General features: G+C 34.8%; 2 protein-coding genes across 2 annotated transcripts; one reads left to right on the plus strand and one right to left on the minus strand.

Moving 5' to 3' along the window:
- The first annotated feature begins 3 nt into the window (after window positions 1-3).
- LOC142235923 (uncharacterized) lies at window positions 4-5,933 on the plus strand. The gene is made up of 2 exons (XM_075307171.1): window positions 4-2,142; window positions 5,850-5,933. The coding sequence occupies exons 1-2, from the start codon at window positions 4-6 to the stop codon at window positions 5,931-5,933; spliced, it is 2,223 nt and encodes a 740-aa protein (XP_075163286.1).
- Window positions 5,934-6,854: 921 nt separating this feature from the next.
- Window positions 6,855-12,116, minus strand: LOC142235924 (uncharacterized). The gene is made up of 2 exons (XM_075307172.1): window positions 9,260-12,116; window positions 6,855-9,076 (listed from the first exon to the last, which is right to left on the minus strand). The coding sequence occupies exons 1-2, from the start codon at window positions 12,114-12,116 to the stop codon at window positions 6,855-6,857; spliced, it is 5,079 nt and encodes a 1,692-aa protein (XP_075163287.1).
- Window positions 12,117-12,610: the final 494 nt, after the last annotated feature.

A 12,610-nucleotide genomic window follows, 5' to 3' on the forward strand; every position in this document is an offset into this window, starting at 1 on the left:
ATCATGACAATTTACACAAATATCAAGAATAATTACAATGCTCACACATATAAAGTCGCTAAAAATTACTCCAAAAGTCATAAGCAGTCAGCAAATCTCAAAAGTTCCATAACATTTCTTATAAAATGCAAAAAAGCTGGTATCATACCAAACTTCATTAACAATGCAACCAAACACACATATACCATTTTCAAAACACACAAAAACAAAAATATCCCGCCAAATATCGAGAGAACATTACACAGGTATACCTATAACTTTCACATGAAAATCTTAAAACTACTAATAGAGTATAAACACAAACAAATACACGAAAATCGACAAAACATTCAAACCGCGCAAACTCAACTGACACAGCTTTTATCACAACAAGATTTATCGCTGTACTTGGAGAGTGAAAACACTCTGTACAACAGCGTGACACACAAGAACAAAACAACACACATTAAAAAGCTAGATGTACTTAAACAACAACACAAAAAACAGCTTAACATTAGAACTCATAACGACTGGTTTGTGAATAAGACAGAGAAAGACATACCGAGAGAAGTGCAATGGATTCTCTCACTGGGTCCAAAACATGCTCTCCCGCATAACAATAAAAGTTTTCCACTATTACAAGTTATCGCCGAAGGAGAAGATTGTGTACAGACAATTGAGAGCAGAGAGGAACAAGAGATGGCGAGAACAAAATTGACAACATTGATAAACGATCATTTACGAAGATCGCAAATGAGCTTAAGAGATAAATACATATCAAGCACAGTGGTACAGACACGACAATATTTAAAGGAAAATGATGACATTCTAATTCTTAGTGCTGACAAAGGGGGAAAAACGGTTGCAATGAATAAAATTGACTATGATCTAAAGATGAAAGAAATATTACACGATATGTGTACGTACAAACGAATAAAAATTGATCCCACCTCTAGACTCCAAACGAAGAACAACAAATTAGTGGAAAAACTTTACAATCTCAATATTATTACCGAACAAGAGAAAAACAAGTTGACAATCAGGACCCCAGTAGCTCCAAGGATTTACGGACTTCCAAAAATACATAAGGAGAGTACACCATTAAGACCTATTTGTTCTTCGATAGACTCGCCATCGTACAATTTATGTAAATACATAGTAGGTATATTAAGAAATATAACACTTGACTCTAAATATAATGTTAAGGACTCTGCGGATTTTAAGACAAGATTGGAAAATATGACGATTGAAGATGATGAAGTTTTAATATCCTTTGACGTGGTGTCATTATTTCCAAGCATTCCGGTAAAGCTAGCAATTCAGACGATTGAAAGAAAATGGACCATAATTGAGCAGTATACGAACATGACGAAGGATTTATTCATAGATTTAATTACATTTTGTATCAAGGACACCAGATATTTTAAATTTGAGGACAAGATTTATGAGCAATTAAAAGGTATGCCAATGGGTTCCCCTGCTTCACCAATTGTAGCAGACATTATTATGGAGGAACTTTTAGACGAAGTATTTAAAAATATTACTAAACCACCGATATTAACAAAATACGTAGATGACATCTTCGCAATCATAAAGGCATCAGAAGTCGACGAAACACTAAAGGCCTTAAACTCATTTAATAGACAAATTCAATTTACAAAGGAATTAGAACAGGACAATAAACTACCATATCTTGACGTAATAATACATAGACAAGGAAACCAACTGAGACTAAATTGGTACCAAAAACCAACGGCTTCTGGGAGACTGCTCAATTTTTACTCTAAGCACAGTAAACGTATAATAATCAATACAGCGACAAATTTCATACGAAGGATATTTAATGTTAGTGATCCAGAATTTCATTCTGAAAATGAAAATAAAATTAAACGAATTCTCCAAGACAACAATTTCCCACAACGAACGATATATCAACTCTTATCGAAAGTAAAAGCCAACCTACACAACAACCGAGAATTGACCAAGAAAAAGGATTCAAAAATATACAAACCAGTGACATATATACCAAACTTCTCCGAGAGACTGTCCAAGTCTGACATATACAATAAAGAAAAATATCAACTCGCGTTAAAAACCACAAACACTGTCAACGGATTATTTAGTAAAACAAAAACAAAAATTAAGAATGAAGACCAACACAACGTAGTATATAAGATAAAATGCAACGGTGACAAATCCAACTTATGCCAAAAGGCATATATTGGTACGACAATGACAAAATTAAAAACAAGATTGTCTTCACATAAATCGGATATAAAAACAACAGACAAACCAATGGAACAAAAAACAGCACTTGCGGCCCACTGTACATTGACTGGTCACAAACCTAACTTTAATAACGTAGAAATCCTATGCAAGGAAAACAACTACAGACGAAGATTTACTCTGGAAATGTTACACATAATTAACACTCCCACTAACGAGAGAATAAACTATAAAAAAGATATTGAGAACTGCGCGAGAATATATCGACATACGATACAAAAACACAGGAGAAAGTGATCACCAGTAGAAAACCAGACAGCGAAGTAACAAGACATCGGATAAAATGTAAATGACAATAGTTTGACTTTAATTTGTGAATTTTGTAATTAACTTTTGTTTAATTTTGTAATTTGTAGCCTTGAAAACGGTCTGACGAAGTCAACCGAAATATCGGAAAATAAAAAACTAGAAACCAACAATTTCGAGTTTAATTTATAGACCTACAGCCGAGATTATGAGATAAAAATCATAAAAAGTTTGTTTCTATAGAAAAGTTTGTGAAAATTTTATTTCTATAGAAAATTTTATCAAAAAGTTATTTCTATAGTAACTTGTGTCAAAATTTTATTTCTATAGAAAATGTTGTCAACATTTTTTTCCATAGAAAAATTTGTAAAAATTTTATTTCCGTAGAATATTTTGTCAAAACTTTATTTCCATAGAAAATTTTGACAAAAGTTTCTAGAAAGTTTTGTCAAAATTTTATTTCTATAGAAACTTTTGTCAAAATTTTATTTCTACAGAAAATTTTATCAAAATTTTATTTCTATAGAAAATGTTGTCAAAATTTTATTTATATAGAATATTTTATCAAAATTTTATTTCTACAGAAAATTTTATCAAAATTTTATTTCTATAGAAACTTTTGTCAAGATTTTATTTCTATAGAAAATTTTGTCAAATTTTTTTTTCCATAGAAAAATTTGTAAAAATTTTATTTCCATAGAATATTTTGTCAAAACTTTATTTCCATAGAAAATGTTGACTAAAGTTTCTGTAGAAAGAAAATTTTATTGCCAAACTTTTATTTCTACAGAAAGTTTTGTCAAAATTTTATTTCTATAGAAACTTTCGGTAAAATTTTATTTCTATAGAAAATTTTGTCAAAATTTGTTTTCGATAGAAAAATTTGTTTAAAATTTATTTCCATAGAATATTTTTTCAAAACTTTTTTCCATAGAAAATTTTGACAAAAGTTTTTATAGAAATACAATTTTATTGCCAAAATTTTATTTCTATAGAAAACGGTGTCAATAGTTTATTTCTATAGAAAATTTTGTCAAAAGTTTAATTCTATGTTATAGAAAATTTTCTCTAACGTTTATTTCTCCTCTTTGCAAAAGCTAGCAAAACATAAAGAATTCTACCAATCTACCAAAGAGTAAAAAATCTAAAATTTTTTGTAGAATTCTACCAATTGTGGCAACCGTAATAAGCATACTGTCAGTTCGAAAGTCTGAGTAGGGGAAATGTAGACTTCAATGGCTACATTTAAACGCGGAACAGCCCATATCTTACAGTCCGAGGCATTCGGAAATTGTAGGCTCAAAAATTTTAGTAGGCGAACTGTACACCCGCGAGTCTCAGTAGGGAAACGGCAGACCTCAATGTCTCAATAGGTGAAAATGTAGATAAGATCTATGTAGTAGAAGATCTTAATAGCGAAACTGTGCATCCGAAGGTCTTAGTAGGAAAAAGCATAGATTCGAATGTAGGCACGATGGTCCCCATAGGGGCGCTATAGGGAAACTGTATCCCCGATTAGCCTAATAGGTACAATGTAGGTCAGAAATTTATTCAGCATTAAGGAAACCCTCCCGCAGTAAGGGAACTGTAGGCTCGGTGAGCGAGAGTGTGCGTGAATAAGATTTTTCCGTCGTGAGTGTGCGTGAGCAAAATATTAATCACGTGCACACCTCTACTGTAAGCCCAAAAGTTAGGAGAATTTTCAGACTAGAATAACTATGTAGGCGAACTTTAAATCATAAGTTATCTACTGTGTGTCCAAACACTTCAATAAGGAAATTGTACACAGAAAATATTTTTTGTTTTGAATGACGAAATTGATTGATCCAATTAATTTTTAATTGACGTTTCTTTAACTACGTCAATTAAGAATTTAAATGATCCGAGTAGAAAATTAATCGGTACTATATTGGAAATCTAAGGATTCCCATATAGAACCAATAGATCAGTTGGGGACATGTATGATCCCAAAGTCTCAGTAAGGGAATGTCACCTAGGTAAATGCACTTATTTTAGGTTTCCTTGATTCATCCACTGAAACCCTCAATTACGCTCGAAATTTTATTTAAATAGAGTACCCATTTTAGCTAAGCCTTAAGGTGGAATTACTTACGATCCCTTTCGGTTGGCAAAACGCAACCCTGACAACTCAAAGCGACCACAGTTTAATAGTGAAATTACAAAATAAATGATCGAATTTAAGGACGATTTCAAAAATTTTAATTATTTGTTTGAGATTTTGAATACTTCCAGTTTAATGAAATTTTCTTTTATTTAAAGATATCCACTTTTAAGTCGAATATCTTAACACTAATAACAAATTGCCTACATTGAAAAGTTTATGAACTTCTGGTCAAAAAAAAAAAACTTTATGTCTTCACTAAGAAAAATTGCATTCGTATTCTTAATATAAAAAATATTTTTTAAAAATTGTTTTTTTTTTGCCAGTGTATTCTCACTTTCCTAAAGAGTTACACAATTTTTTCTGTACCAACGAAAGAATCCGGAAATAAACAATAAATTAACAAAGTAGCAAAACGAAGTCTTAAATGTCAAGATGTAATGGACAGCAGTATAACAACCATAAATCAAGACGATCCCCATCGCTATCGATAAACATTCATTTAATATTCAATTTAGACATAGTCACACATGGCCAAGCCCTTAAGTTTTATTAAGATTTTAGCAGAATACCATATGTAAATTTGTTACCATTAATCACTGGATGTTTGAAATACGAACTCTGTAAAATTATATTCTGTTTTGATGGGAAGAGATCAAATTAAAAAAACTTTAAAATGAACATTTTGATAAATTTCTAAATTTTCACATAAGCAACGTGACGTCAATGACCTCTACCATGTTAGAGGACTGTAATTAAAATTTGTCTGGTTTAAAATTAATCGAGTTTTGAGATCATGTTCAGATGATTAAAAGCATGGGACTTAAATTATGTGAACGATTTATTATTGATCTGCGTAATTGTCGACATAGATATTTTGCCAGCGTATCCAATGGGTTAATTACAAAAATTGAGGATTAGTCGATTGTCAGCAGATGGACAGTCGGTGCCAGATTGGTTCACTAAAGACAAAGATATTGCAATTGCAATATAAACAAATTAAACTCATAACATATTAGTTTAAGTTATAAAACCCCTTCCATTTTGAACACTAACATAAATCCAATTCTGTTGAAATTCAGAAGAGGTATACTTCCCATTGCTTTGTAAATTTCCCTTTGCAAAACGCATTTAATTTATCTTGCTTCTGAAATCACGATTATTATGTTTTTTTTCACCCATTTAATGTTGTCATAAAGTTTCATAATTCTTTTAGCACAAAACTCAAAAAGACAAACAAACCATTCATTTCGTCTACATTGCAAGTGGACAGGGTGTTAATCACGTTTCCTTTACATAAATTAAATATTCAAAAGCATAGTGTAATGATTGGTGACTACTTCATTTCTTCGAATTGGAAAATTAAGTATGTTACAAAAATTACATTTACTTGAATTGCGAATAAAATGACTTGGTTTTGTATTAAAATTAAAAAAAAAAAAAAAAAAATCCTAATGGGAGGCTACTCACCCAAATTGACACTGACCTAGACATTTTCTCTGAGTACATGACCATAAGTTTTGCCGGACCAAATTTTTAATAACCACCACTGTATGGAAAATTTCAAATTGATATTGATGAAAATTTCAAATTGATATTGATGAAAGTTACTCCCTCAAGAAGATCAGTCCAAATGGAAAGGTCAGTTGTAGGAGAATTTTGTTTAATTTCTGATCCCCATGATCAGAATAGTCAAATGAAGAAACACTTTTTGTTTGTTTTTTTTAGTTCATAATGATTTCACAATTCAAAAGTTTTATTAATCCATATTCACTTATAAATTATTTTATAATTTCATGTAAGTGGTTGAAACTCAATTTTATACAACAACTATTTACTAGCTATGTCCCAATGCATAGCTTTGATTTAAAATAATTCAAATGTTCTGCTTCTTGTAGATGACCAAACGCAAGTGACTTTGTTTGTTACTGCCCCAAGCAGTCATAGCAGCAAGATCACCCAAAAATGTTTTCTTGTCTGTACCTACATAAATATGTACTAACGAGTGTGTATATAAATACTCATATGCATGTTAGTATGTATGGCTAGAACAGTTAGTTATGCATTTTGGGTAAACAAATAAGAGTTGAAAAAGGGAGTAGAAGAATGATTTTTGCAACTCAAGTGGAGACATCATTTTTAATGTAGGGATTGCGTTAATAGATTAATAATATATTCAGTTTGGGAGGAAAAAATCCCAAACATTCTCCCGGGCCAAGAACTACGATTTTATAGTTGTAGTTTCTTCTCTGTTGACATAGTTATCGTTAGACGGCAGGAAGCATATTTTTGTAATAGGTCGTTTGATGTACTTGCCATTACAGTATAGGGTTACAACACGTACCAAACCATCAGGACCTGGATGTAATTGTTCAACTCTGGCAAGTGGCCATTGACCTGGAACACTTCTTTCATGTAAAAGTAGGACTAAGTCTCCGACTCGGATATTGCGTTCTATTTTGTTCCATTTTGGGCGAGATTGTAATCTGCATAAATATTCCTTGTGCCATCTATGCCAAAAATTTTGTTTGAGACGTTCAACCATTTTCCAACGGCTCAAGCGATCAATGTTGATTTCAAGTAAGTCATCATCGGGGATGCAATTGGTGGCCTCACCAATTAGAAAATGCGCTGGTGTAAGCGCGTTTGAATCTGCAGGATCAGATGATATGGGGCATAAGGGCCTTGAATTCAGGCAACTTTCAATTTGTGCCAATAGAGTGGACAGTTCCTCGTAGGTGAGTAAACGGTCTTTCATGATTCGACGCAAGTGGTGTTTTGTTGACTTCACACCGGCTTCCCATAAGCCGCCAAAGTGGGGTGAAGCAGGGGGTATGAAATGCCACGTTGTGCCTTGATTCGCCAAAGTTTCCACAAGGTACTCTGGGAGTGATGATTTGTTTCGTTGGTAAAGAACTTGGAGTTCTTTGTTAGCGCCTACAAAATTTGTGCCGCAGTCTGAGTAAAGGTCAGTACATTGACCTCTTCGCGAAGTGAAGCGGCGGAAGGCGGCGATGAAAGAATCCACATTAAGACTTGTTACACCTTCAAGATGTATTGCTTTGGTGCACATACAGATGAATAGACAAATGTAGCCTTTTGTTGTTGCAGCTGTCCTCAGTGACGAAACTTTTATATTTATGGGGCCGGCATAGTCTAACCCACTATGCTTGAAGGCTCGGGTTGGTTGAAGACGGACCGAAGGCAAGTTCCCCATAAGTTGTTGGCAGCTTTGTGCATTGTATTTAAAGCAGACAACACATGCACGTTGGACCCGTTTTGCTAAATTTCGAGCTGATATGATCCAATAAGTACGAGAAACGTAAGACTGCATGAGCGTGAGGCTACCATGAAAGGTTTTTATATGTGCATCTGAAAATATAAGAAAAGATAGCGGATTTTGTTTGGACAACAAAATCGGGTGTTTAGTATTGTACGGGATTTGTGCATTTGATATACGTCCACCAACTCTTAAAATGTCCATTTCATCCAGAAATGGTGATAGATTTGAAATATTACTTCGAGTTGGATCTCTGTGTCCCAATTGAAGGCAGCTAATTTCTTCTCGAAATGAAATGGCCTGTGTAATTTTGACAAGCAAATGCAGTGTTCTCTTTAGCTCGTACGATTTAAGAAAACCGGTTTCTTTGCTGTTTTGTTTTGCTTGTGATTTAATGTTGTTGTAAAAACGAAGAATGTATGACGTCACACGTACTAAAGTAGACAGCTTTGAATAACGATGAGTTATTTCGGGATATGACGATGTGGTAGTTGTTTTTGTTACATGATGTGTGACAATGTTTTCGTTGAAATCTTCCACATGAGATTCGGTAGGGGAAAAAGGCCATTGCTCTTGTTCTAATTGGAGCCAACTTGGACCTTTCCACCACAATGTATGATGTATCAGTTGCTCAGGAAATAATCCACGGGACGCGCAGTCAGCCGGGTTGTCGTTAGTTGGGACATATCGCCAGTCATTTACATCAGTTAAACGTTGAATTTGTGCGACTCTATTTGCCACGTAGACTTCCAACCGTTTTGAAGTATTTTTCAGCCACGCAAGAACGATGGTACTATCCGTCCAGTACACGGTGCTGCTAACGTTGAAATCTACGCTGGCTTTTAGCTTGGCAACTAACTTTGCCGAGAGGGCAGCCGCTGTTAATTCCAGCCTGGGAATTGTTTCACTTTTTAGGGGTACGACTTTTGTTTTCGCCTGTAATAAATTTATTATTATCTCACCAGATTGTGTTTTTATTCGGGTATAAACTACAGCTGCGTAAGCCAGTTTTGAGGTATCGCTGAATGCGTGTAATTGTATTTCACAGCCGGTTGAGCTGTAGCCAATCCATCTTGGTATTCGTATCTCTTCAAGAGATTTTAATTTTGATCGAAATCGGAGCCATTCCTGTTGAATATTTTTGGGTAAAGTATCATTCCAGTCTAATTTTAATTTCCACAACTGCTGAAATATAATTTTTGCTAAAATGGTCGTTGCACTGATCCAGCCTAACGGATCAAATAATTTGGATGCATCTGAAAGTAAACTGCTTTTAGTAATGTTTTCAGAAAATTGAAAATTTATTGAAAAACGGAAGTTATCGTTCTTGGTATCCCAGTGTATACCAAGTGCTTTAGCAATTTTTGGTTCTTGGATAGCAAATAAATTTTTAACTTCACGGTCTTCTTCTGAAATGCTCTCCATGAGCTCCACTGAATTGGAATTCCACTTTCTTAAATGAAATCCTCCTGATTTCAAAAGATAAGTAAGTTGTTTTTGCAAATAAAAGGCCTCTGGTAGAGTGTCTGCTCCAGATATGACGTCATCAACATACGTGTCAGTAAGCAGTGTTTTGCTAGCTTGTGGGAAACGTTTCTCCTCGTCAGTGGCTAGTTGTTGCAATACTCTAATTGCTAAGTAGGGAGCAGACGTAGTACCGTATGTTACAGTTCGTAAAGCATATACACAAATTTTGCGAGAGGCATCTCTCCATAATATACATTGGTAGTTTTGGTGCTCAGGAAAAACAAATATTTGCCTAAACATTTTTTCCAAATCAGCTGTAAAGGCAATGCGATGTCTTCGCCAACGAGTGAGAATTGTTGGGAGATCATTTTGTAACGCAGGGCCAGCTGAGAGTTCCTCATTAATAGAAGTTTGTGGAGGTTTGCAGTTACCACCATCAAAAACAACACGAAGTTTTGTTGTTGTGCTGCTCTCTCTAAGCACACCATGATGGGGAAAGAAATATGCATTTGAAGGTATTGAGTGTGGGTACTCAACGAGTTTTACCATATGTTGTAGATTTTCGTATTCCAACATAAACTTTTTGTATTCTGCGGCAAATTGTTGTTTGTGTTCAAATGTTAATTCCAATTGTTTCAGTCGTTTTAAAGCATTGTAGTCCGTGTGGGAAAAAGAAGGTAGCTCATGACCTTGTAATAATTTCTTAAACGGTAAATGTACAGTGTAGCGTCCAGTATCATCGCGTGTATGAGTTTCCATGAATAATTTCTCGCAAAGATCTTCTTCCGTAGACAGCGGCTTGGCGTCCATAATTTCCTCCTGTTCCCAAAACAGTCGGAGCTGCTCATCAAGAGAGCATAAATTAGCGGAAATTCTTGGAGAATTAAAATATGATTTAGTGGAACCAGATATCATCCAACCTAGATACGTTTCTTGCCTATTTTGTAATTTTTTAATGCCTGGAAGAAGTAGATCAGAGTAGACATCATTTCCAAGAAGAATATCAATTTTATCTGGGGATAAAAATTCAGGATCTGCAAGAAAGAACTTAGAGACATCGGGAATACTTTTTACTGATATTTTCGGCGGAATGTATGAAGTTACACTGGAAACAATAAGAGCCGTAATAGGTAATGCAAATTCCTTTTTGTATTTAGAGTATATGGTAAAATTGGCAACTTTATGCACAGTGTTGGCTCGTCCTCCACCTATACCAGAAACATCAACTTTGGTTTTGGAAATAGTAATAGGTAGTAGCTGTGAAAGTTCTTCAGATATAAATGAAATTTGTGACCCTTGATCCACAAGAGCTCTAGCACAAAAATGTTGGTCATTAGTTTTGATTAAAACTTTCACAGTTGGCAGCATTGCTGGATTCAAGTTCGATGCGCCAAAATTAGAAAGGTTTGTACTTACAGTAGCAGCGTCAGGAGTAGATGTCGTAGCAGGCGGCTGGAATGTTTGATCCATGGTGAAATTATTCGGTTGAGTAATAGGTGATGTATTTTTCACGAATTCGTTGTGTATAATAGTATGATGCGGCTCACGACAAATATGGCATCTAGTGTTTAGTCTACAAGACGAATGCAGGTGTCCAGAATTTAAACAGTTACGGCAAAGACGATGCTGATTTACGAGATTCCTTTTCTCCGCGGACGAAAGGGTAGTAAATCGGAAGCATTTATAAAGTGGATGACGTTTGTGGCAGCAAGGGCAGTTGTCATCGTTGACAGTTGAAGCTGTGTGAGCTCGTACAGTTTTTGTTGGCTTTTTACGAGATTCAATACCAAAGGTTTTTGGTGTACAACTAGAATCTTCTTCTAGAGATTCCAAAGTTCGAAAGGTAGTTTCCAAAAAAATTAACATTTCAGACATCGGAGGGATGGAAGTACTGGCTTTGAGTGACTGTTCCCACTCCTTGCGGGTCTGAGCATCTAGTTTTTGCGTAAGCAAATAAATTAGAATTGAGTCCCATGTTGAGATATCAATGTTCAACGACTTCAGTTGAGACAGACAAGTTCTGGTGGTGTCCAGTAGAAATTTTATATTCTTAAATGTACCGTTAGATGGTGGAATGGAAAACAGGCGCTTTAAAATTTGTTCTACAAGTTTACGTTCATTATGAAATCTCTTCTCGAGAGCATCCCATGCCATATCATAACTTGATTCTGCTGCTGGGTATTCACTTACCATGCTAAGTGGCGTACCGGTGCATGAACTTTTCAAGTAAAAATATTTTTGTACCTTAGTAAGGGAACTATTTTGATGCACAAGGGTATTGAACATATCACGATATGCAATCCATTCAAGATAATCCCCTGAAAATGTTGGCAAATCAATTTTTGGTAACCGGGCTGCAGCACAGAACGATTCATTGCGGCTGGGGGCTGAGAAAGTACTTGCGTGAACGGTTGGAGTCTGTGGGGAATCAAAATCGAAAAGGTTATCAAGTAATTTACTTTTCAAATTAATATATGAGTCATAACACATGTAATAGGTATCACTACTGATATAAGGCACGTCCTTTTCATTAATAGAATTTTCTCGTAGAATCTCCATGATTTGATCGTGTCCATCCTTGAAGAATTTAAAGTTGTTTTCCAAGTCTTCCAGAATTGTTTGCACATAACCTTTAGATATGGCTTCTTTGGGTTTAGCGTTGAAGGCCGCAGCCACGCGCTTAATATGGTTGAAGATCCTCTTCTGGTCTTCGATAGCTACTTCAGACGATGACATGTTTCTTTGAATTTGGCTCGAAATTCAGGAAAGAAACAAATGTACAGGCAGTACGTATGAAAAATACCGTAGACTTGACGGCAGTAAATCAGTGTGCAGACAGCACGTTAAAAATACCGTAGGCTTGACGGCAGTAATTTTATATGTAAAGGGAGGCCTTGTCTCCACGCGGACAGCTCCCGGGTTTCGGCACCATTTATATGTAGGAGAATTTTGTTTAATTTCTGATCCCCATGATCAGAATAGTCAAATGAAGAAACACTTATTGTTTGTTTTTTTTAGTTCATAATGATTTCACAATTCAAAAGTTTTATTAATCCATATTCACTTATAAATTATTTTATAATTTCATGTAAGTGGTTGAAACTCAATTTTATACAACAACTATTTACTAGCTATGTCCCAATGCATAGCTTTGATTTAAAATAATTCAAATGTTCTGCTTCTTGTAGATGACCAAACGCAAGTGACTTTGTTTGTTACTGCCCCAAGCA

The sequence above is a fragment of the Haematobia irritans genome, chromosome 4 (genome assembly GCF_050003625.1).
Source record: "Haematobia irritans isolate KBUSLIRL chromosome 4, ASM5000362v1, whole genome shotgun sequence".
Lineage (NCBI taxonomy): Eukaryota > Metazoa > Arthropoda > Insecta > Diptera > Muscidae > Haematobia > Haematobia irritans.